The following is a 22829-nucleotide window of genomic DNA, read 5'->3' as shown; positions in this document are numbered from 1 at the left end:
CAGTGGCACAAACACAGCCACACATGAACAGCACAGTGACTACATTAGGCTTATATATCTACATAAAGATGATTTGATTTCTCGTTTTGTATTACCTAGTACAGTTGTTTTCATTTGGAAAAGTTAACATTTGGCTTCTTATTTGGAGATTTGTGAAAGGTTTGTCATATAATATTTTATTTTCATATATAGCTTTTCTAAATCCCAGCGATGATCACAGTCATTAGTAGAGAACATATTACCTAGTTCACATTATTATGTTAAGATGTAAGAAGTTTTTATTAACAGCCAAACAATGTTTCTGTATGATGTCATTTATAATTCTTAAAAAGAAAAAAATCTGAATCAGCTAGACATGTAAACAAATCAGAAACTGAAACTGTTTGATAATGATGGAGGTTACAGTACCTGAGAGAGACCAGTGGAGGAACAGAACCATCACCCAGACACTCTCCATCTCTGTAAGACAACCACACAGTGACATGTCACTTTAAATGTATTCAACTCACTCACAACAGAATATAACAAATTTAAACAGAGTTGAAAACTGAAAGCGCATGAGTTTTGTCCTGAACGCCAAGTCACCAGCAGGTGTCACTGTTTGCCCTCTCCCTGTCAGCCACTACAGCACAATTAAGATCACCCGTCACGCCTCATTCTGCATCTCGGCTATTCCAGATTCACTCTTTAATTCCGGAGTTAAGGATAAAACGGAGACAGATAGCAAAGACCTTTGTGAATTTGTGTTAGGTATAATTCATGTACTGGTTGTTGACTTTCTGGATTTTTACATGTTTTTTTCTGTTTCTGAGATGTGATTAGAACCTTTATAGTTCTGGTATATGAGGTTCTGCCCTTAATATATCCTACTTGATCTCAGTGTATAATATTTGGTAACACCTTGTCTAGATGTAGAGTTAGGGCTCTGACTGAAAAGTCCGTCGTAAAGCAGTTTTCGTCATTAAGCGTGACTACATTTGGGTTAGGTATTAATGGCAGGCACCCTTAATAGTACATGGTTCTTTTCACTTACTGTACTTCACTGGATACTTACATTGCTTTTATACTGTATTTAAATATTCTCATCATTTTTAATAGCATTTAAATACAGTATAGAAAAAAACTAACAATGTTCTTGTGCGTACAGCATGGGAAAGAGTGATCGTGTTACCAAGATGGGCTGTGGTGGAGGCTGCGCCGCCTCAGCTTATCATACACAACACTCCACAACACTCCACAACACTACACAACACTCCACTGTGCTGCCACTGCTCCTCCGTGCACTGTGCGAAATAAAAAAGTCGGTCGTAACTCCGGTCCGTCGTTAACCAGACCCGCTGTTAAGTGGGGACTCACTGTACTGTCTTTCCTCTGCCACGTCATCAGCCCACTCTGGGTGCCTGATGTTCCTAGGGTGACCTCACTCTTATCCACACTGGAGACACCAGCTGGTCTCTTAGTCTCTAACTTGGAAGTGGCCACGTCGGCTCTCAGACCATCACGGGACCGTCAAGCATGGATGGGGCATGAGGGGAGGGGCCAATATACATTTGTCAAATCATGTGTGAATTATGCCAAGTTTATCCAATCATCCCATCTACCGCCACTGGGGGGAGCTCACGATCAGTAGTGATGGCCTGCACCTGTCTTTCCCCCTATAAAAGGAAGACAGACGCAGCGTCTCACTGCTGTTTGTACCTGTATTCTGTGTGCTCGCAGCCAGCGCCCTTCCTCTCTCTCTCTCTCTCTCTCTCTCCCTCCCATGTTGGGTTTGGTGTCTTATCACCACATTTCTAGCCTCTACTGCTCCCATTGGAGACGCCTTTCTTTAAACTACTGCTTTGAGTGTTCTCACTTCCGTGACACCCTCTTTGGCCCTTTCAAGTTTTCCCTTCACTTCACTGAGGTTTCCAGGATCTTTTGAGTTTTCCCCGGTTTTTCCCGTACTGTGTTATGGAGTTTTATTTTGGTACAGGATCTTTTAAAAATCCTCACAGTGGATTTCTCTACTGGGAACCCACTGCGTTACATTATCGATGTAACACTAGGGGTTGGCGGAGCAGAGAAGGTGGACATAATTGTGTAGAGGGGTGGGTTTTATTACAAATGCACTTTGATACACAGACCAGAGAACCTACAAGGGTCAGACGCCCCACACGCACACTGCAACAGAGCCGGCGAGAGCGAGCTATCACAGTTACTAACACTGTACCTTGGATGAGATCCGTGACGATGGTAGTTTATGGGAACACCATGACCTCATGAGGACTCTTCACTCTCCTCCATCTCCACTCCACCCTCACCCCACCTGAACCTCCCAGCAACAGTGGAGAAGCTGGTGTTGGCTGGGACAAGACTGTCACTCTCCTTGTGGGCCAGTCCTCAGGTTCAGCGTAAGATCAGCACAACTCCCTCTCCATCCACACCTACTGTTTCATCCTCACCTCCATCCTTCACACCCTCAGGTTCAGTGTAAGATCAGCCCAACTCTCTCTCCATCCACACCTACTGTTTCATCCTCACCTCCATCCTTCACACCCTCAGGTTCAGCGTAAGATCAGCACAACTCCCTCTCCATCCACACCTACTGTTTCATCCTCACCTCCATCCTTCACACCCTCAGGTTCAGTGTAAGATCAGCCCAACTCTCTCTCCATCCACACCTACTGTTTCATCCTCACCTCCATCCTTCACACCCTCAGGTTCAGTGTAAGATCAGCCCAACTCTCTCTCCATCCACACCTACTGTTTCATCCTCACCTCCATCCTTCACACCCTCAGGTTCAGTGTAAGATCAGCCCAACTCTCTCTCCATCCACACCTACTGTTTCATCCTCACCTCCATCCTTCACACCCTCAGGTTCAGTGTAAGATCAGCCCAACTCCCTCTCCATCCACACCTACTGTTTCATCCTCACCTCCATCCTTCACACCCTCAGGTTCAGTGTAAGATCAGCCCAACTCTCTCTCCATCCACACCTACTGTTTCATCCTCACCTCCATCCTTCACACCCTCCCCTAAGAAGCGTCAGGCTTCCCCACCACCCACATCTACTGCCTCATCCCCACCTTCATCTCTCAGTCCATCCTCTAAGAAGCATCAAGCTCTCACATCACCTGTGGCACCCCAACCACCACCAGAAAAGCAGCTACGCTCTCTGTCCCATCACCAAACGGACCCCCACCCACCATCATCTGCTGTAGTGGAGGACGTCACCTCTGGCTCAAATAGTTTACCACGCTGATATTCTCCGGGTCCCTGCAGTGACAGAAATGACGTCAGTGATACTTGTTTTCTAAAGAAGCTTGGACCCAGTATGACTGTTATCTATCACATTCCAGTACTTATCAGAAACAGGAAAAACAGGGAGTACGTCTTGAACACTGTGCATGTGACAAACCTGCACTATGTAAGATATGAGCCACAGTGTTTGATGCAGAGCACAACAGTTTTTAAGTCAGCTCTTCTTAATATTAGGCCACTAACAAACAAATCACACTTAATTAATAATTTTATTATAACCCACGAGCTTGATTTTATGTTTTTAACTGAAACATGGTTAAATTAATGCACTGTCCCAACTGTATTAATTGAATCAGCACCACCAAACTTTAAATTCATAAATGTCTCTGGAGCCAGCAGTAAAGATGGAGGTATAGCTGCTCTATTTAATGATTCATTTCAGTGTGCAGTTCTGACTGGCACTCCAAAAATATTATTAGTAACAGTCTATAGGCCTCCAAGATACAATGCAGATTTTACTGATGAATTTTCAGATTTGCTATCTCTTATTTCCATTTATATCAACCATTTCATAATTGTTGGGGGTTTTAATATACATGTTGACAATCTAAAGGACAGTTACCCCAAGGAGCTCAGTGCTATACTAGACTCATTTGGGCTCTCTCAGCATGTGGTATGGTCACACTCTGGACCTGGTTATTTCAAAAGATCTCAACATATCAGCCTCTGTTAAGCTTGTAGCTTTATCAGATCATTACTGTGTGTTCTTTGATACATGATACTTGATACTTCAGCAGAATGGATAACTCGGCATGTCAATTATAGGAAGAGGTTTATCAATGAAAAAACAGTTACACTTTCCACAAGCAAAATGAGCACAGCACCATATGAATCATCTGGATCTGTTGATTACTGGTTGAACATTTTCAACTCAAAAGTTGTTCGTGTTATGGATGAAATTGCTCCACTCAAAGCTAAAACTATTTCAGGTGAACAGAGAGCACCATGGAGAAATTCTACTGCAGTTCACAGCCAAAAGAGAGAACGCAGGAAGGCTGAACGAAGATGGCGTAAAACAAAACTTCAGATTCACAAAGAAATATACAAAGATATGCTGCATGTTTACAGTATAATCATTGTAAGGCAAGGCAAACCTTCTACTCCAACATTATCAACAATAACATTAACAATAGCAAATTACTCTTCTCAGTGGTTGACAAATTAACTAATGTCCAGACACAAATGGTCCCTGAACTAATATCAACCAAACAATGTAGTGAGTTTGCTACTTTCTTTAATAACAAAATTCTCAAAATCAGACAAGATATTAGTCTGTCTCTACCCACAAATCATGCTGTGATTTGTCCATCGTCACGTAAATTGATCATGGAAATGCTACAATTTAGTGCTGTCATCAATGAACTCTTAATGTCTTGAGACAGTGAGAGACCTTAAATCATCTACATGCAGCCTTGACCCTCTACCTACTAACTTCCTAAAGAATGTGTTTCACTCAATAGCAGATGACATACTTCAGATAGTAAACACTTCACTCCTATTGGGTGTTTTTACTAATGCACTGAAAACTGCAGTGGTGAGGCCTTTGTTAAAAAGATAAATTTGGAGTCAACTGTGCAGTAATTACAGACCCATCTCAAATAATTACAGACCGATCTCACATAATTACAGACCCTTCTCAAATAATGACAGACCCATCTCACATAATTACAGACCCATCCCACATAATTACAGACCCATCTCAAATAATGACAGACCCATCTCACATAATTACAGACCCATCTCAAATAATTACAGACCCATCTCAAATCTACAATTTATTGGGAAAATTATTCAAGCAGCTCTCTGTTTTTCTATCTGCAAGTGGCTGTCACAGTACTGAAACTGTTCTAATTAAGGTAATTAATGACATTCGTCTGAACATGGATTCAGGGAAGCTGTCTGTTCTAGTACTGCTTGACCTTAGTCCAGCCTTTGACACTGTAGACCATAACATTCTTATAGATAGACTAGAGAAGTGGGTTGGTCTCTCAGGAACAGTCCTAAAATGGTTCAGTTATTTTCAATTTTGTTGAAATTGAAAATAAAACAAGACTTCTGAAAGAGTGCCAGTGACTTGTGGTATTCCACAAGGTTCGGTTCTTGGGCCACTCCTATTTAATTTATACATGCTTCCACTTGGGACAGATCATACTTGAATCTGGGCTGTCGTACCACAGCTACGCAGACGACACTCAGATCTACTGAGCACTTACACCAGACAGCTACAGTCCCTGTAACTCTCTCTGCAAGTGCCATGAGCACATCACTAACTGGATGGGCCTTCCAGTTCACAGACTCTTTACAGACTGCGGCAGAGATTCTGGTGGCTGGGCTTCAGGAATGGAGTAGAACTGTTTGTCCATTGTTGTGACACATGCGCTGCCAAGAAGGGACCGGCGAGAGTCTCACGTGAGCCCCTCCACCCCATGTAATCCAGCTGCCCCATGGAGAGGGTGGCAGTGGACGTGCTGGGGCCGTTTCCAGTGACTGAGTCGGGCAACCACTACATGCTCATAGTGCCATTACAACAGTGGAGACCCTCCTTATTGTGTTTTTCTGCCGTTTCGGTGTCCCGGAGGTCCTACATAGAACCCAAGGCGTCATGGCCAAGGTTTGCCACCTGCTGAGGATGCACAGGACTCGAACAACACCTCTTCATCCACAGGGTGACGGGCTGGTCAAGCGGTTCAGTCGGACCCTGGCTACTCAACTGGCCATGGAGAACCTGCGCGACTGGGACAAACAACGTCCTGTTGGCGTGCTGCTCCGCCATGCAGGAGACTACTGGTTCCACCCCGGCCATGCTCATGTTCGGCTGTGAACTGCAGTCACCTGTGGACCTGGCATTTGGGGCACTTCCCACAGACGATAATAACGTTGAACCTGGCCCTGTGTTTGCTTCTAGGGTGCAGGCGAGACTGTGCGACGTCCACATTCGAGCCAGAGGTAGCCAGACTGGGGCCAGTTTATTGTGTTCCCCGAACTGTTGATTGCCTTACTCATGCTTACACTGGTTACGTTTTCTCATTCCATGAACTGTACTGTTTGATGTGCCAAGACTGTTCTGTACCAGGTGTTTATTGTGCATTGCGGTGATGCCTGACTGCTGTGATGCCGTCTTGACACCGTTACTGTACTGCTGTGTTCATGTTTAATGCCGAGAGTTGGTCTGTTAATGCCTTGTACACGACATGCATCTGTGTGAGTTGTACTGTTCTTGCTGTTTTCCTCCAGGATTGCATTTGCACTTTATCTGCGGCTGTACTTCTGTGTTGACTGTGCCTGGAACGATGTTCATGCCATTTTGCGCTGTCTTGGCATGATGTGATGTTGCTCATTGTGTCTTTGATGCCATGTTTCGCCAGGACAGCTGACCTCTTGGGGGGTGGGGGGTGGGGGTGGGGGACTCTGATCAGAACTCTGATTGCGGTGGGGAAGAAGGAGTTCTTTAATCTGGAGACTTGCACATCATGCTCCTGTACCTCCGGCCTGAGGGCAGAGGTTTGAACAGTCCGTGCTGGGGGTGGGTGGGGTCTTTGATGATGGAGGCAGCTTTTCCTTCTGACTCTGTGGTTGTAGATGCTCTGCAGAGAGTGCAGTGGAGAATTGGTGATCTTCTCTGCAGTCTTCACCACTCTCTGCAGGCACTTGCGGTCCATCTCGGTCAGGCTGCCGTACCACACAGTGATGCAGCTGGTCAGGAGGCTCTCAATGACGCAACTGTAGAAGTTGGTGAGGATCACAGGAGACATCCCAAACTTCTTCAGCCTCCTCAGGAAGGTACTTAAAGCTGCCCACCCTCTCCACCTCGAGCTCCTGGATGAAAAGTGGCCGATGAGGTCTCCTCTCTTTCCGTATGTCCACTATCAGCTCATATCAGTATATATTGTGCCAATTTTGTGCAACCTGCTCATGTATTCCATATAATTTTATGTACCATTCTATCCGATGTATTAACATACCTCCTCCATTGTAAAGCACTTTGTGATTCTGTCTATGAAACGTGCAATTAAATAAACTTTAATTACTTACTTTCCTTAAAATACAAAATCGTCCCGTATTTAGCAGTTAAATGTTGCCTCCCGTATTGAAACGATTTGAGCCGTATTTTCAAAAGTGTCCAATACTCATCTCTGTCTCACACACACATCAACAATAAATGTAACATTTAAGCATAAAATAAAATACATGAAATATTAAGGCCAGTATAATGGTGGTGGATCCTCTTAAGCCCGGTTCACACTACACGATTTTAGGCTGGTCTTTCAGTCGCCGACTGATCGCCGATAAAAACTGTGGTCGGAGGCTAATCGGCGATCACTCGTCGCTCGCTCAGTCGTGTAGTGTGAACTGCTGAAAGACGCTCGCCGAGCCGTCGCCGACTGGTCGCAGACGACTGGCAGATATCCCAAGAGTATACGGCGCGAGACTGGGAGACTCTCTCACCATGGCTCTCTCATCCTGGCTGCACCGCGCTGGTGAAGTTCCTTTATAGTATCGCGTGATAGGAATTTCTAAATAAAAGTAATAAATGCAAATTTACCGTTTCTACATAAATAACTACATATACTAGTTATACCTTCACTCTTTGTATTTACGAAACATCCCATATGACATTATAAGGATGTTTGCAAAGGATTTGAAAACTTCAATGCACATTAAACTTAATGTTTTGCAGATAAAATTCAGGTAGAAATACATGAAAACACACAAACAAAATATTTCCATTTAGAACTTTATTTTTGCAAAAGCCGCATGGCTTCCCCTCTTTAAACACTGTTCAATTTACAGTTGATTGGTATTCCCAATTTGTCAAGCATTGTTCATTGTTCCCATGCGAAGTTTACAATGCAGAGAACTTAACAGGCTATTCTTAAATGTTTTCCTCTCCATAAAGTAACTTTATGAACATATACACTGCCAATACAAGACTAGAATGTAAGATTCGTTTGTCTACAAAAACGAGGTATTTTAACTTACACTAAACGCTGGCGTCGGCCATCGTTTTGCACACGAACGAGCATGCGCGAGATTAGGAACGCGTTTGTGCCATGGCCAGGCAGCCACGCACACGCAGCCACGGGGAGGTGGTCTCTTTTCTCGAGCCGTACCCTCCTCAGATATCTAGCATGTTTAATATCTAGCAGTCGGCGACTGAAAGTCGGCAGCAGCGGCTAGCTACAGCCAATGGGAACGCGGAGAGAGAACCGCGGCACCACTGAAGATATCTCTGAAGAATGTAAAAAACTTTCAAGAATGCTTTCAAAACAGTAACCCAGCAAACACACAAAATCCTCACCTTTCTTACAACTTTACTACAACACTGTGTTTAAATAATTCTGGCAACTTGGGACTATGGAGTGTATAAACGGTAAAAAAAAATAACAATAACGAAAATGTGGAGTACATGTACATTGTTTTTTTCTTCTACGTGGTGTTGCTGGTTCTGGGAGTTTCGTTTTCGTGTTCTCGTGTTTTTGGACGGCAGCCAGATGAGTCGGCGATTCCCCAGTCGTGTAATTCGTGAGCCCGCGTCGCCGATTAGTCATGTAGTGTGAACGCAACAACAACTGAAAGACTCGCGATTACAGCACGACCAGTCGTGTAGTGCGGACGGCACAAAAACCTGACGACTGAAAAGTCGTGTAGTGTGAACCAGGCTTTAGGGCCCCGGACCGGTGTGACCTGCTGGCCCTGCTGTCACTGTCTCCTAGCAACAGACGTCACGCCACACAGCCTCTGAAAAATGTCTACTGCTAGACCCAACATGCCACCACGGTTTTTACATATTTGCACACATTTACACAGTTTTTATAAATGTTATATACCATTACATTCAATTCTCAACTTTTTTAGTTTATATTTTAAAAGTTCATTGCATTTTTTTTTATTAAAAAAAACATTTAATTTTATTTATCACTAGTTGCTTTCTTGATCACCCCTTTACAAAAATAAAAACAACATAAAATTCCATCTTTGGGCATGTTAATCACAAAAATGCCTGTGGTGGGCGTCCCTTATTTCAATTTGTGAAAGGTGGCAACCCTAATTAGACATCAACGTGCGTTGTAATTGCTTGTTCCGTTCAAAACGGAGGTGAACTCACCTGTTCTCTCAAATTCAGCTGCAGATGTCCAACAAATAAATATCCAAGTTCGGTCAGTAAAATAACTACGCAAATGTCATCTGGAAACACTGAACCTTAAATAATTCAGTATTTTCTGATGAAGATTATGATCGTTATAGCGAAAAAACAACTACTTTTTAACTTTAGGGTTTTAACCAGCGTTTCTGAACGGCCGCCCTGTAATGACTCGTGCAGGTATGAATTGGGCAGGGCGCGGACAGAGACCCGAACACGGCTCTTCGGGGTGGATCTCCAGTTTTAAGGAAGGTTTGTTTGTATTTTTTCCTGTGTTTTACGCAATGTCATTTATAAACCACTGAGTTTAAAGTGTTTTGTCAAATAAAATGCTTTACAATATTTCGATATGAGTCGACTTTTTTGGCTACATGGTAGATTATGAATTTTATTATGACATCTACGAGGGCTTTTAATCAAGCGAGAATAAAACGAAACCAGACTAAACGTCACACAGACGGAGACGGAGTCTTCCAGTCTAGTGATGTTCGATACCACAGATTTCCATTCCAATACAATACTGAGTAAAATTGAGGCTGTTGTTTGTTTATTGTCAACTCAAGTATTTAGATTTAGGCCTATTTACATTTACAAAATAGCTGATCTAATACAACAGAAAAACTAAACGGGACAAAATCAAATAAAATATTTAAATATTGGTCTTTAAACTGTCCTTTACAAATAAATTCAGTGTATGTTTAAAAACATTAATGTTGTCTCCATCCAGCACAGCAGCAACCATATTTGCACCACTGTCTGTCACAATGGCAACAACCTTGTCACTTATTCCCCATTCTTCTGTGGTGCATTTAAGCACTAAACTTATATTGTCTGCTGTATGCTGTCCATGGAAAGTGTGGGTTTCCGAAACAAATGGCCTCATTTGCCAGTTTTCAATTAGATTACATGTTAGTCAAATATCCCTCTGTGGACACTGAAGTCCACACATCAGTGGTAAGTACAACACTAGAAGCATTTTGCAAATATGCTCTTACTTTGACTTTGCATTCATGAAACATATTTACAAGATGAGTCTCTGTCAGTTATGTTTTTCTTCCTGGGTGTTTATATTTTGGGTCAAGAGCTCTCACAAATGCTTGGAAACCTTAGTCTTCCACTATGGACCAAGGCTGGAGATTCATCACAATCATCTCTCCCAGGCATCTTCTGTGTGTTGCTGCTCTTGGGGAATCATCTTCAAACGATGTAAAATCACAGGGAAAACCAGATGATAGGGCTGCTCTGGTAATCATAACATTCACTCATAATAATGAGTGTAAGTCATAACTATGAGATACCAAGTCATAATTGACATACTGTATAGACTTTTCTTTCTTCAAGCAGCAGAAATGGGCTTCCATAACATCTGGATAGCTAGCTGAAACATTTAAAACAGTTGCATAACACCTGCTACTAACTAGGCCCCTTGTAGAGGGGTTGCACGTGTATGCATGCAAAGGGAGGGGGGGGCATTATCGTATGATTCACAGATATTAATTAATTTTTTTTGTTTGGAATGGATCAAATTACATGTGTATTAGGCATTTTTGGAAATACAGAAAAAATTGACCCAGTATTGCGAAACGCAACATTTCATTTCCAAATAAAAGACGATTCTGGATTTTAGGGGATGGGTGGGAACCCTAATGTCTGCAGCTAGCTGGCTAATGCTAGCTGGCTATCTAGGTGTTGCTTCTTTGCTAAATTCATGTAATTGCTTAATGAAAAAAAAAAGCTCATAACCTTTTGTTCTTGACTTTTGTCTAAATTAACTAGTGCTGCTTAAAGCTCGACATTTTATCCCTATGTACCTGGATAGTGCCAACCTGCAGCACTAAAGGACTCTGCCAGAGACGTCTGTCTTGCCCTAGCACCACCTGACATTGTGCTCTCCTCTTCTGTTCTCACCATAAATGCTTCATGTTCTATTTAGTTTGAGGTGTTTCACAAGGTTTGTTGTGTTGGCACAACTCCTTACAGTTTTCCCACAAACATCACAAACTGCGTCTTGTCCGTTTGTGGAAGTGAAAAAGGTCCACGAATGACTGTTTACGATTTGCCATTGTGCCTATAGACTGAGTGACTGACTGAACAGGTGCCGCTGTGCTTATGCACTTACCCAGGCAGAAGAAAAGGTAGTTCCCACCAACCATGTATCATTAATACACTGTAAAAAATTTCAAGTCTCACCAACTAATAAAATCTTAGTGACCCGTTGCACCTAATTTTTTTAGTTGGTCTAATTTAAGCTCTGCAAATTGCAAATTTTAAGTTCTGCTGACAACTACAGAATTCAGTCTAATTAAAGAAAATAAGTTGAGCCAACAAAATGTTATATATTAACCAAATACACCTAGTGAGTCCAACAAAATGTTTTATGTTGTTCCAGCTACAATTGTTTAGTTCAGGTAATTATTCATTAGTATCCAAGTTGCCTCAACTATACATTTTATGCTTTATGAAGTAAATTCAAAATATACAGAATATAATTAAGTAATTGTGCATTTTATTTGCATGTCAAAAAGTAAACCAAAATGTCAAAAATATTACCAAACAGGCATATGAGAGCTGCTTTATAAATGTAATAAAAATTGAAACGTCGTCGAGTGGAGTCAGGAGGACAAGAATGTTAGCAAGAATGTGACCAACGTTAGCTCAATGCTAATTTATTAGCAATACGCTAGCGGCAAAAACACACTGGTTCTAAGGGAGGGGGGACACTAACACGCATACAACACACATCCAGGGAAACGGGAGAACTGACCGCGGAGCTGTATGTGGTTGGAAAAAGTATCTAAAAAAGTACTTAATTAGAAATCGACTGAGCTTCAGCAAATGCTTAATTACTACGCAGTTCTAGCTAGCTAGGTAGCTAACGTTAGTCCGCATGCTAAGTTTGCCGACGTGAGGTAAAGTTAAATTCCAAACGGACAGTTAACGCGTAACGGTTAATTAACCGTTAATCGGTAGCTTGTCCTTGCCAACCACAACAGTATTAACACTAACATTACTAAACTCATAGCAAAGTTAAAAAACAACTTGTTGGCTTAGCTCTAGTTTTGATAACTATACGTTTGGAAAATATGTTGAAATACGACCTAGTTCAAATTCAAACTCAACAAACACCACCAAGTTAGTTGTGTTAGCTTAGTAAAGATCCACATTAACTTCACTCAGTGAACGTTTGAAGTCCTCTAGATAAACGGTGAAACGCTGGGTCTTCATTTTAGTTTTGGTGCAGAAGGCGCCAAGAAAATCTTCTCTCGAGCATGCGCATTAGTTTCACCACTACCACTATTGCTCGCCCAACAGTTTTTTACTTTGGACTTGACATGTTGACTGAGAACCATAATGCTCATTCACTGAACACAAATTATTAAGTTGAATGGTAAAAATGCAGCAGCTGATGGCACAACTCGTTTTTTGTTTTTGGAGTAACTATTTTTATGTTTCATGCTTTGCCCACATAAATTTTTTTATTCACAGAACATAAGCAAACAAAGATTTTTTACAGTGTACATCTCAATAGTTTAGTTACTTTCCACTGTTTTCCTTTAATGATATTCATTACCTCAAATGACCGAAGTATCAAAAGTATCAATATTTTGACTTGAAAATCAATTTTACAGCATAAATATCAGGTATCGGATGTATCGATATCTCAGAATCGATCCTCACATCACTCACCAGTCTCGTGCGGTCTTCTTCTGGAGGAGAGAAGCAGCCAGGAGAACAAACTGATAAAACCAACACTGTAAAAGGAGTGAGGAGTTTAATCCTTGTTAAAATATGTAATTTACAAACTGTTGCTTAAATAAAAGCAACAGTTTAAACCTCCCAAAATGTCATCACTTTGAACCTCAACATCAAACACAACATGACTTATGACTACATTTCTGTACAGACACCACAGACAAATGGTTTAGTTTACTGCTCATCAATAAAACCAGTTAGTATTTATTTAGTCTGGTGTTCATTGATGTTTATTTACAGTACACACTGTGTGATTAGTAAGAGTCTGGTGGGTTTATTTACAGTACACACTGTGCGATTAGTAAGAGTCTGGTGGGTTTAGTCTGTGTTCATTGCTCTTTATTTCCAGTGCACACTGATTTTTATACTTCAGTCATAATCAGTAAAAAGAACACATAACACACAAATCTCTTGCTGTATTAAACTGAGATAAAGTACAGTAATAAAATGTATTTAATGAGGGTATTAGAAAGTGACTCTGTTTCTGAAAACTCTGAGCTAATTTATGTTCATGGTTTGAAGGCTTCTTGGTGAACTGTAGTGTTTCTGGGAGCTTTTTGTCCTGTTCTGGTTGTCTTCAGTTGACAACACTGGGGTTTACTATTTAGAGGACGCATGTTTCCAGGGACGGTGGTCAACGAGACACCAGCATCTAAGAAAGGTGTCGTCCCAGAATCCCCCTCTGCTTTGTTAAGTGGAGACTGAGGCTCATTAGAACTGATCACCTGACAAATAACAGAGACCAAACAACAGAGATCAGCACAAACACCAAATACAACAAAACACTATATGACAAACTAACGTCCCTTAAAACAAATATCACACACAACATAACACTATATGACAAACTAATGTCCCTTAAAACAAATACTACACACAAAAGACCAAACAACAACAAACCTGCACAAACACCAAATACATACATACATAACATAAAATATGTAGTTTAGCTCAGTTCTAGTTTCGTCTAATTTATATTCTTTTTTTAAAGAATCTTTAATAGTAAAATAGTCATACATTTGTTATTGTTAGTATATTTTCTTAAATTGTTTTCATTTATGTCTAATAGTTGTGTGAGTAGAGGATTCACAAAGTCAGAATAAAAAAAAGACTAAATAAAAATAAGACTAAAATAGCAATAACAATAATTCCTCTAATATATAAATTAGAGGAAACTAGAACTGAGCTAAACTACAAGCACACGTGTAGTGTCTGGAGGGGCATGAATAAAGTGCACAGAGCATTATTGTAAACGGAGTGTAAGTAAAGTGTAAGTCATTTGAGGGGTTGCTGTAGACTAGAGGAGATGACTGTAGATCCTGCCTTGTAGGCACCTTCACATTACTGTAGACTAGAGGAGGTGTGTGTAGGCTGGGTAGAGGAACACAGATCCTGCCTTGTAGGTATCTTCACATTACTGTAGACTAGAGGAGGTGTGTATAGGCTGGGTAGAGGATCACAGATCCTGCCTTGTAGGCACCTTCACATTACTGTAGACTAGAGGAGGTGTGTGTAGGCTGGGTAGAGGAACACAGATCCTGCCTTGTGGGTATCTTCACATTACTGTAGACTAGAGGAGGTGTGTGTAGGCTGGGTAGACGAACACAGATCCTGCCTTGTAGGCACCTTCACATTACTGTAGACTAGAGGAGGCGTGTGTAGGCTGGGTAGAGGAACACAGATCCTGCTTTGTGGGCAACTTCACATTACTGTAGACTAGAGGTGGTGTGTGTAGGCTGGGTAGAGGAACACAGATCCTGCCTTGTAGGTGTCTTCACATTACTGTAGACTAGAGGAGGTGTGTGTAGGCTGGGTAGAGGAACACAGATCCTGCCTTGTAGGTATCTTCACATTACTGTAGACTAGAGGAGGTGTGTGTAGGCTGGGTAAAGGAACACAGATCCTGCCTTGAAGGCAACTTCACATTACTGTAGACTAGAGGAGGTGTGTGTAGGCTGGGTAGACGAACACAGATCCTGCCTTGTAGGCACCTTCACATTACTGTAGACTAGAGGAGGTGTGTGTAGGCTGGGTAAAGGAACACAGATCCTGCCTTGTAGGCAACTTCACATTACTGTAGACTAGAGGAGGTGTGTGTAGGCTGGTAGACGAACACAGATCCTGCCTTGTAGGCACCTTCACATTACTGTAGACTAGAGGAGGCGTGTGTAGGCTGGGTAGAGGAACACAGATCCTGCCTTGTAGGCACCTTCACATTACTGTAGACTAGAGGAGGTGTGTGTAGGCTGGGTAGACGAACACAGATCCTGCCTTGTAGGTATCTTCACATTACTGTAGACTAGAGGAGGTGTGTGTAGGCTGGGTAGAGGAACACAGATCCTGCCTTGTAGGCACCTTCACATTACTGTAGACTAGAGGAGGTGTGTGTAGGCTGGGTAGACGAACACAGATCCTGCCTTGTAGGCACCTTCACATTACTGTAGACTAGAGGAGGTGTGTGTAGGCTGGGTAGACGAACACAGATCCTGCCTTGTAGGCACCTTCACATTACTGTAGACTAGAGGAGGTGTGTATAGCTGGGTAAAGGAACACAGATCCTGCCTTGTAGGCAACTTCACATTACTGTAGACTAGAGGAGGTGTGTGTAGGCTGGGTAGACGAACACAGATGTTGCCTTGTAGGCACCTTCACATTACTGTAGACTAGAGGAGGTGTGTGTAGGCTGGGTAGACGAACACAGATCCTGCCTTGTAGGTATCTTCACATTACTGTATACTAGAGGAGGTGTCTGTAGGCTGGGTAGACGAACACAGATCCTGCCTTGTAGGTATCTTCACATTACTGTAGACTAGAGGAGGTGTGTGTAGGCTGGGTAGAGGAACACAGATCCTGCCTTGTAGGCATCTTCACATTACTGTAGACTAGAGGAGGTGTGTGTAGGCTGGGTAGACGAACACAGATCCTGCCTTGTAGGCACCTTCACATTACTGTAGACTAGAGGAGGTGTGTGTAGGCTGGATAGAGGAACACAGATCCTGCCTTGTAGGTATCTTCACATTACTGTAGACTAGAGGAGGTGTGTGTAGGCTGGGTAAAGGAACACAGATCCTGCCTTGTAGGCACCTTCACATTACTGTAGACTTGGACAAGGATGTTATCCAGCCCTGTGGGACAATTCACATACTGGTACTTGGGGAGGACATTGTATAGGTTGCAGTGGTTGAAAATGAGGTGTGGTGTAGGGAGTGTGCAGTTGTGTGTGTGTGTGGGGAGTGTGCAGTTGTGTGTGCAATTGTGTGTGTGGGGAGTGCAGTAGTGTGTGGAGTGTGCAATTGTGTGTGTGGGGAGTGCAGTAGTGTGTGTGTGGAGTGTGCAATAGTGTGTGTGTGGAGTGTGCAATAGTGTGTGTGTGGAGTGTGCAATAGTGTGTGTGTGGAGTGTGCAGTAGTGTGTGTGTGGAGTGTGCAGTAGTGTGTGTGTGTGGAGTGTGCAGTAGTGTGTGTGGAGTGTGCAGTGTGCAGTAGTGTGTGTGGAGTGTGCAGTAGTGTGTGTGGGGAGTGTGCAGTAGTGTGTGTGTGGGGAGTGTGCAGTAGTGTGTGTGTGGGGAGTGTGCAGTAGTGTGTGTGTGGGGAGTGTGCAATAGTGTGTGGGGAGTGTGCAGTAGTGTGTGGGGAGTGTGCAGTAGTGTGTGGGGAGTGTGCAGTAGTGTGTGTGTGCGTGTGTGGGAGTGTGCAGTAGTGTGTGTGTGTGGGAGTGTGCAGTAGTGTGTGTGTGTGTGTGTGTGTGTGTGTGTGGGGAGTGTGCAGTAGTGTGTGGGGAGTGTGCAGTAGTGTGTGTGCAGTAGTGTGTGTGTGGGGAGTGTGCAGTAGTGTGTGTGCAGTAGTGTGTGTGTGGAGTGCTCACAGGTACGTAGCTCTGGTTCTCTCTCAGACAGGCGTCCTGTAGCTCCCTCTTCAGAGCAGTCATGTGGGACTGATGACATGAGACCTCCCTCTCCAGAGACGCCATCCTAGAGCACGCCAGCTGATACACTTCCAGAAAACTCTGTACGAGAGTCTAAACACACACACACACACACACACACACACACACACACACACACACAGTACAAGCCAACTCTTTAACTGTGCATTTCTCTCCTCAAAATAAAGATTCTGAAAATTTGCATGTACAACGCTGTACAAAGAATGAGGGCAAAATCACCTAAGCAGAACTCGCCCTTATATCACCTGACAGACAGGTGAACCCGCCGTTATATCACCTGACAGACAGGTGAACCCGCCCTTATATCACCGGACAGACAGGTGAACCCGCCCTTATATCACCGGACAGACAGGTGAACCCAGCCTTATATCACCTGACAGACAGGTGAACCCGCCCTTATATCACCTGACAGACAGGTGAACCCAGCCTTATATCACCTGACAGACAGGTGAACCCGCCCTTATATCACCGCACAGACAGGTGAACCCGTCCTTATATCACCTGACAGACAGGTGAACCCGCCCTTATATCACCTGACAGACAGGTGATCCTGCTGTTATATCACCTGACAGACAGGTGAACCCGCTGTTATATCACCTGACAGACAGGTGAACCTGTCCTTATATCACCTGACACACAGGAGAACCACCCTTATATCACCTGACAGACAGCAATCTCTGGCCCTCCAAGTCCAGGTATGTCCATGTGCATTGTGGGTAAGTGCAGGGTGAAGTCCTCTTTTGATGTTGTGAACCGGGAGAGAATGAGGCCATCTTTCAGCTAAACAGAATTTATTAAAAGGAAAGACACAAACGTCTTTTAAATTCAGAGTAATGTATAATTGAAGAATTTAGTAGTGTGTTATAGTGTGATGTAGTGTGTAACGTAGTGTGATGTGATGTGGGGTGTGGAGAGTAACGTAGTGTGTAACAATGTGTGGTATAGTGTGTGGCGTAGTGTGTGGTGTAGTATGTAACAGTTTGTGGTGTAGTGTGTAACTGTGTGGTGTAATTTGTGGCGTAGTGTGTAAGTGTGGTATAGTGTGTAACAGTGTGTGGTGTAGTGTGGGGTGTAGAGTGTGGTGTAGTGTGTGACCGTGTGTGGTGTAGTGTGTGACCGTGTGTGGTTTAGTGTGTGACCGTGTGTGGTTTAGTGTGTGACCGTGTGTGGTTTAGTGTGTGACCGTGTGTGGTTTAGTGTGTGACAGTGTGTGGTGTAGTGTGTGACAGTGTGTGGTGTAGTGTGGGGTGTAGTGTGTGACAGTGTGGGGTGTAGTGTGTGGTGTAATGTGTGACAGTGTGTGGTGTAGTGTGTGACAGTGTGGTGTAATGTGTGACAGTGTGTGGTTTAGTGTGTGACAGTGTGGGGTGTAGTGTGTGACAGTGTGGGGTGTAGTGTGTGACAGTGTGGGGTGTAGTGTGTGACAGTGTGTGGTGTAATGTGTAACAGTGTGGGGTGTAGTGTGGGGTGTAATGTGTGACAGTGCGTGGTGTAGTGTCTTACAGTGTGGGGTGTAGTGTGTGGTGTAATGTGTGACAATGTGTGGTGTAGTGTGTGACAGTGTGTGGTAGGCTTGTCACGATACTAAGAATTACAACTTCGATACGATACTTAAAAAATATTGAAATTCGATACCATTTTCGATACCAAAGTCAGATACGGTACTAATTTCCGTTTTAAAGCCTTTTTATTATTTTTTATAAAGAAACAAATTAATGTTGCTTTGTGTTTGAAAATGCTTGAAATTGTAACTTCATTTCACAACAAATATCTGTCTGACTGAACAGTTCTTTTGTGTTAACAAATACGAGCATCTTGTAATTCCAGGATGAAACATGAGAGAACGTGAAGACGTTACGATTGGGCGTTTTGAAAATAAACAACCATTAAATAATGTGATAAAAAAGCGAATAATTTCGAGTATATGTATAAATATTTAACTTATCCCAACAAACATGCGACGTCAGAAAGACGTTAAAATCAAGTCTGTATCACGTCAGTCCAGACCCATTTTTGCATGTCTGGTGGACGTTCAAAACTGGTTCAAAATCTGACAGTGTGACTAGGACCTTAACTTTTTAACTTAACATGAACGTCTATGACGAGTTTTCTATCTGAACGTCTGACTAGGACCTTTATTGGATGTCAGGACGTGCAAAAACTGCAACTGAACGGCAGTAAAAGACGTTTAAAAAAGACGTCGCTAAAACTTTCATTCTGGCTTTTCAGTGGACGTCTTTTGAATATCTGACAAAGTGTCTTTGCTCGTGCTGGGAAATATTGAAATGGACCTTGAAAGTGACATACAAGTGTTTGAATTCCACAAGGTGTATGAACCCTGCAAACATGACTTTGTTCATCGCGCTGAAGCGCGGCGCACGCGAGGTCGTGCACCTCTCGAATTTTGTAACTTCGCGTGCGCCGCACCTCAGCGCAATGAACAAAGTCATGTTTGCAGGGTTCAATTCAAGCGCTTGTACCAATATTTCCCAGCACGTTAAACTTAATTAAGTTAAATATTTATACATATACTCGAAATGATTCGAAGTATTGCGCTTTTAATCACATTATTTAATGGTTGTTTATTTTCAAAACGCCCAATCTTAACGTCTTCACGTTCTCTCATGTTTCATTCTGGAATTACAAGAGGCTCGTATTTGTTAACAAGAAAACTGTTCAGTCAGACAGATATTTGTTGTGAAACAAAGTAGTTACAATTTCAACATTTTCAAGTACTTTAGCCTAAATTGCAGCACTTTTCAAACCTGAAACACACTGAAACACAAAGCAGCATTAAAATTCGTCAGGTAAGTGTTCATTTCCCTGTTTTGAGGGGTGTTTCTTTTATACTAGGGCTGGGTATCGATTCAAATTCCAAGAATCGATCCGATTCCGATTCTGAAGATTAAGAATCGATTTATTTCGATTTAATCCGATTTAATCGATTCGATCCGATTCGATCCAATTCGGGGTTTAGTGTTATTAAAAATGTATTTATTTGAGCTGTTTCCTGACTATGTACAGAAGCAACATGTTAAAATTTGTATTATATCAATATTAATCAGCAAATAGTTACTGGTAGTTGGTAGTTACTGATGGCTGGAAGACTGGTGAAAAGGGTAATCATAAATCTACCTTCAAGAAAGGTAATCCAGGACAATAAACAGAGGACATCTTTGAGGTGTCTATATCTGCAACAGTGGACTCCTACTGGGACACTAACCAGTGCATTATTATTATGATTGAAATAATTAAGAAGTCACCCAAAAGCTGTTGCTACCAAATGCATTTTTATTTTAAAAGTGCTCACACTTAATAAACTGAAAGCATAAAATGTAAACGTGTATTTTTCTTTAAAGTAAGAATATAATAACAGAACTGTCACGTTACGGTCCCCGACCCCTCCCTGTTGGGCGTGTGTTAACGTTGTCTGCGTCTACTCGTCTGCGTATCTCCGCGGGTGCGTCTTGTGATAATCCTCACCTGTGGCTCGTCTCGTCATCACGTGGGGTTTGTGTGGTTTGTCCATTTAATGTGCGTTCGCGCAGCGTCCTGTGCTCGTCGTTGTTTGAGTCACACATGTTCTATGTAAACGTGTTTTATGTGCGCTGTCTGCGCTTCGGTAAATGTAATAAACCTAACGATTTGGAAAGTGCAAAGGATTCTGTCTCGTCCATCGCCTTGTGCCCAACGTTACAAGAGCATTTTAAACTTTTTTAAACTGTAAAAACACTGGGTAAACTGTCAGTGATATGGACTAAATGTAAATAGTCACTGACACTGGATAAACTGTCCTTCTGTTTTTAGATTGCCGATTTGACTATCGTCGTTACCGTCACTGTCCGTCGCCATGTTGTTTTACAGTTAGTTAGACCGAGCACGCCTGCGTGAATTCAGTGACGAGGCGGGGGTAAAAGTTCACAAAAAAATCGATCTTTGGACGTACGAATCGATAATCAGATCATCATATGCGAATCGATTCTGAATCGGAAAATCGATTTTTTCAACACAGGCCTATTTTATACTACCACATATAGTTTCGGACAACACTGCAAAGCGGAAAGTATAAAGCCTCCACCGCTCGCGGAGGTTCGCGCGAGGTGCGCACGGAGTCGAGCGCTATGGTCACTCAACCAGGCTTTAGCGCCCTTCGTTGAAATGTTCCAAAAGCACCGCTTGCAAACGGGCTTGTTCATGTCCTTCGGTTTTCCATCTGTATCTGCTTCAAATCCAACAGCACTGCGTTTGCTTTAGCTGCCATATTAGCATTACAAACTGTCTTGTGCATTACGGCAGCTTGGGTGGGTCAAACGAAAGCGCATTTTATGTAAAAAGAATCGATACTTAAGGGAAACGAGTATTGTACCGTTTCAGAATGTTCAGTATCGATACGTATCGATATAACGATTTTTTTGACAACACTAGTGTGTGGTGTAGTGTGTGACAGTGTGGGGTGTAGTGTGTGTTGTAGTGTGTGACAGTGTATGGCGTGGTGTGTGGTGTAATGTGTGACAGTGTGTGGTGTAGTGTGTCGTGTACTGTGTGACAGTGTGTGGTATAGTGTGTGACAGTGTGGGGTGTAGTGTGTGACAGTGTATGGCGTAGTGTGTGACAGTGTATGGTGTAGTGTGTGGTGTAATGTGTGACAATGTGTGGTGTAGTGTGTAACAGTGTGGGGTGTGGTGTAGTGTGTAACAGTGTGGGGTGTGGTGTAGTGTGGAACAGCGTGTGGTGTAGTGTGTGACAGTGTATGGTGTGGTGTGTGGTGTAATGTGTGACAGTGTGTGGTGTAGTGTGTGGTGTAGTGTGTGACGGTGTGTGGTGTAGTGTGTGACAGTGTGTGGTGTAGTGTGTGACAGTGTGTGGTGTAGTGTGTGACAGTGTGTGGTGTAGTGTGTGACAGTGTGTGGTGTAGTGAGGGTGTTTAGCTGATCAGTCTTTACCTCTTTCAGTTGAGCCTCCACAGACCTCATGTAACTGGACAAGACGTTTTTCTTCCTGATAATCACACACGTGAGAGTCTCACTAATAACCACATGGAGCTACGGCTCAAATCTGGACTAAATAAATATGTTTTACTTTACTGTATATTGTCTGTGTGTTCACCCTGTCATAATTAGTGTGTGTGTGTACTGAGTATTTTGCTGTTACCATGTGCAGTGTGTGTGTGTTTAGTGTGTGTTAAGTGTGTGTGTGTTAAGTGTGTGTGTGTTAAGTGTGTGTGTGTTTAGTGTGTGTGTGTGTTTAGTGTGTGTGTGTGTTTAGTGTGTGTGTGTGTGTTTAGTGTGTGTGTGTGTGTTTAGTGTGTGTGTGTGTTTAGTGTGTGTGTGTGTTTAGTGTGTGTGTGTGTGTGTTTAGTGTGTGTGTGTGTGTTTAGTGTGTGTGTGTGTGTTTAGTGTGTGTGTGTGTTTAGTGTGTGTGTGTTTAGTGTGTGTGTTACTTTGCTGCCATGCGTAGTGCACACTCTGCACTATTGATGTTCTGCTGTAGTTTCTGTTTCTCTTGCTGTGATTGGCTCAGTCGTTTCCCTAGCAATCGCAGAGACTGTTCCTTCCTTCTAAGCTCCGCCTTCACTTCCGACAGACTCTGAGAGACAGACATCAGCACACAGTCACAGTAGTTTGTTTGTGTGTGTGTGTGAGAGAGAGAGAGCTTGTGTGTGTGTGTGTGTGTGTGTGTGTGTGT

General features: G+C 42.8%; 2 protein-coding genes across 6 annotated transcripts in view; both read right to left on the bottom strand.

The window, feature by feature from the left end:
- LOC143486732 (uncharacterized) overlaps positions 1-9642 on the bottom strand; it is a 62105-nt gene extending 52463 nt beyond the window's left edge. Inside the window, exons 1-2 of one of the 2 annotated variants that reach the window (XM_076986121.1) lie at positions 9411-9642; positions 409-459 (exon numbers count right to left, since the gene is read on the bottom strand). In XM_076986121.1, the coding sequence (XP_076842236.1) occupies positions 409-457 (49 nt within the window). In that variant the 5' untranslated portion in view covers positions 458-459; positions 9411-9642. Of the gene's footprint in view, positions 1-408; positions 460-2212; positions 2263-9410 lie in introns of those variants that run through there. The other variant, XM_076986122.1, reaches the window with a different exon arrangement.
- A 3563-nt stretch (positions 9643-13205) lies between these two features.
- Positions 13206-22829, bottom strand: part of ccdc171 (coiled-coil domain containing 171) — a 41557-nt gene continuing 31933 nt past the window's right edge. For all 4 annotated transcript variants that reach the window (XM_076986094.1, XM_076986096.1, XM_076986095.1 and 1 more), the window contains 5 exons: positions 22585-22730; positions 22088-22142; positions 17805-17924; positions 17064-17216; positions 13206-13924 (listed from right to left, as the gene is read on the bottom strand). In XM_076986094.1, the coding sequence (XP_076842209.1) occupies positions 13709-13924; positions 17064-17216; positions 17805-17924; positions 22088-22142; positions 22585-22730 (690 nt within the window). In that variant the 3' untranslated portion in view covers positions 13206-13708. The remainder of the gene's footprint in view (positions 13925-17063; positions 17217-17804; positions 17925-22087; positions 22143-22584; positions 22731-22829) is intronic.

Source organism: Brachyhypopomus gauderio, unplaced genomic scaffold (genome assembly GCF_052324685.1).
Source record: "Brachyhypopomus gauderio isolate BG-103 unplaced genomic scaffold, BGAUD_0.2 sc45, whole genome shotgun sequence".
NCBI lineage: Eukaryota > Metazoa > Chordata > Actinopteri > Gymnotiformes > Hypopomidae > Brachyhypopomus > Brachyhypopomus gauderio.
The sequence above is the reverse complement of the archived record's forward strand: the minus strand, read 5'-3'. Positions and strand labels throughout refer to the sequence as shown.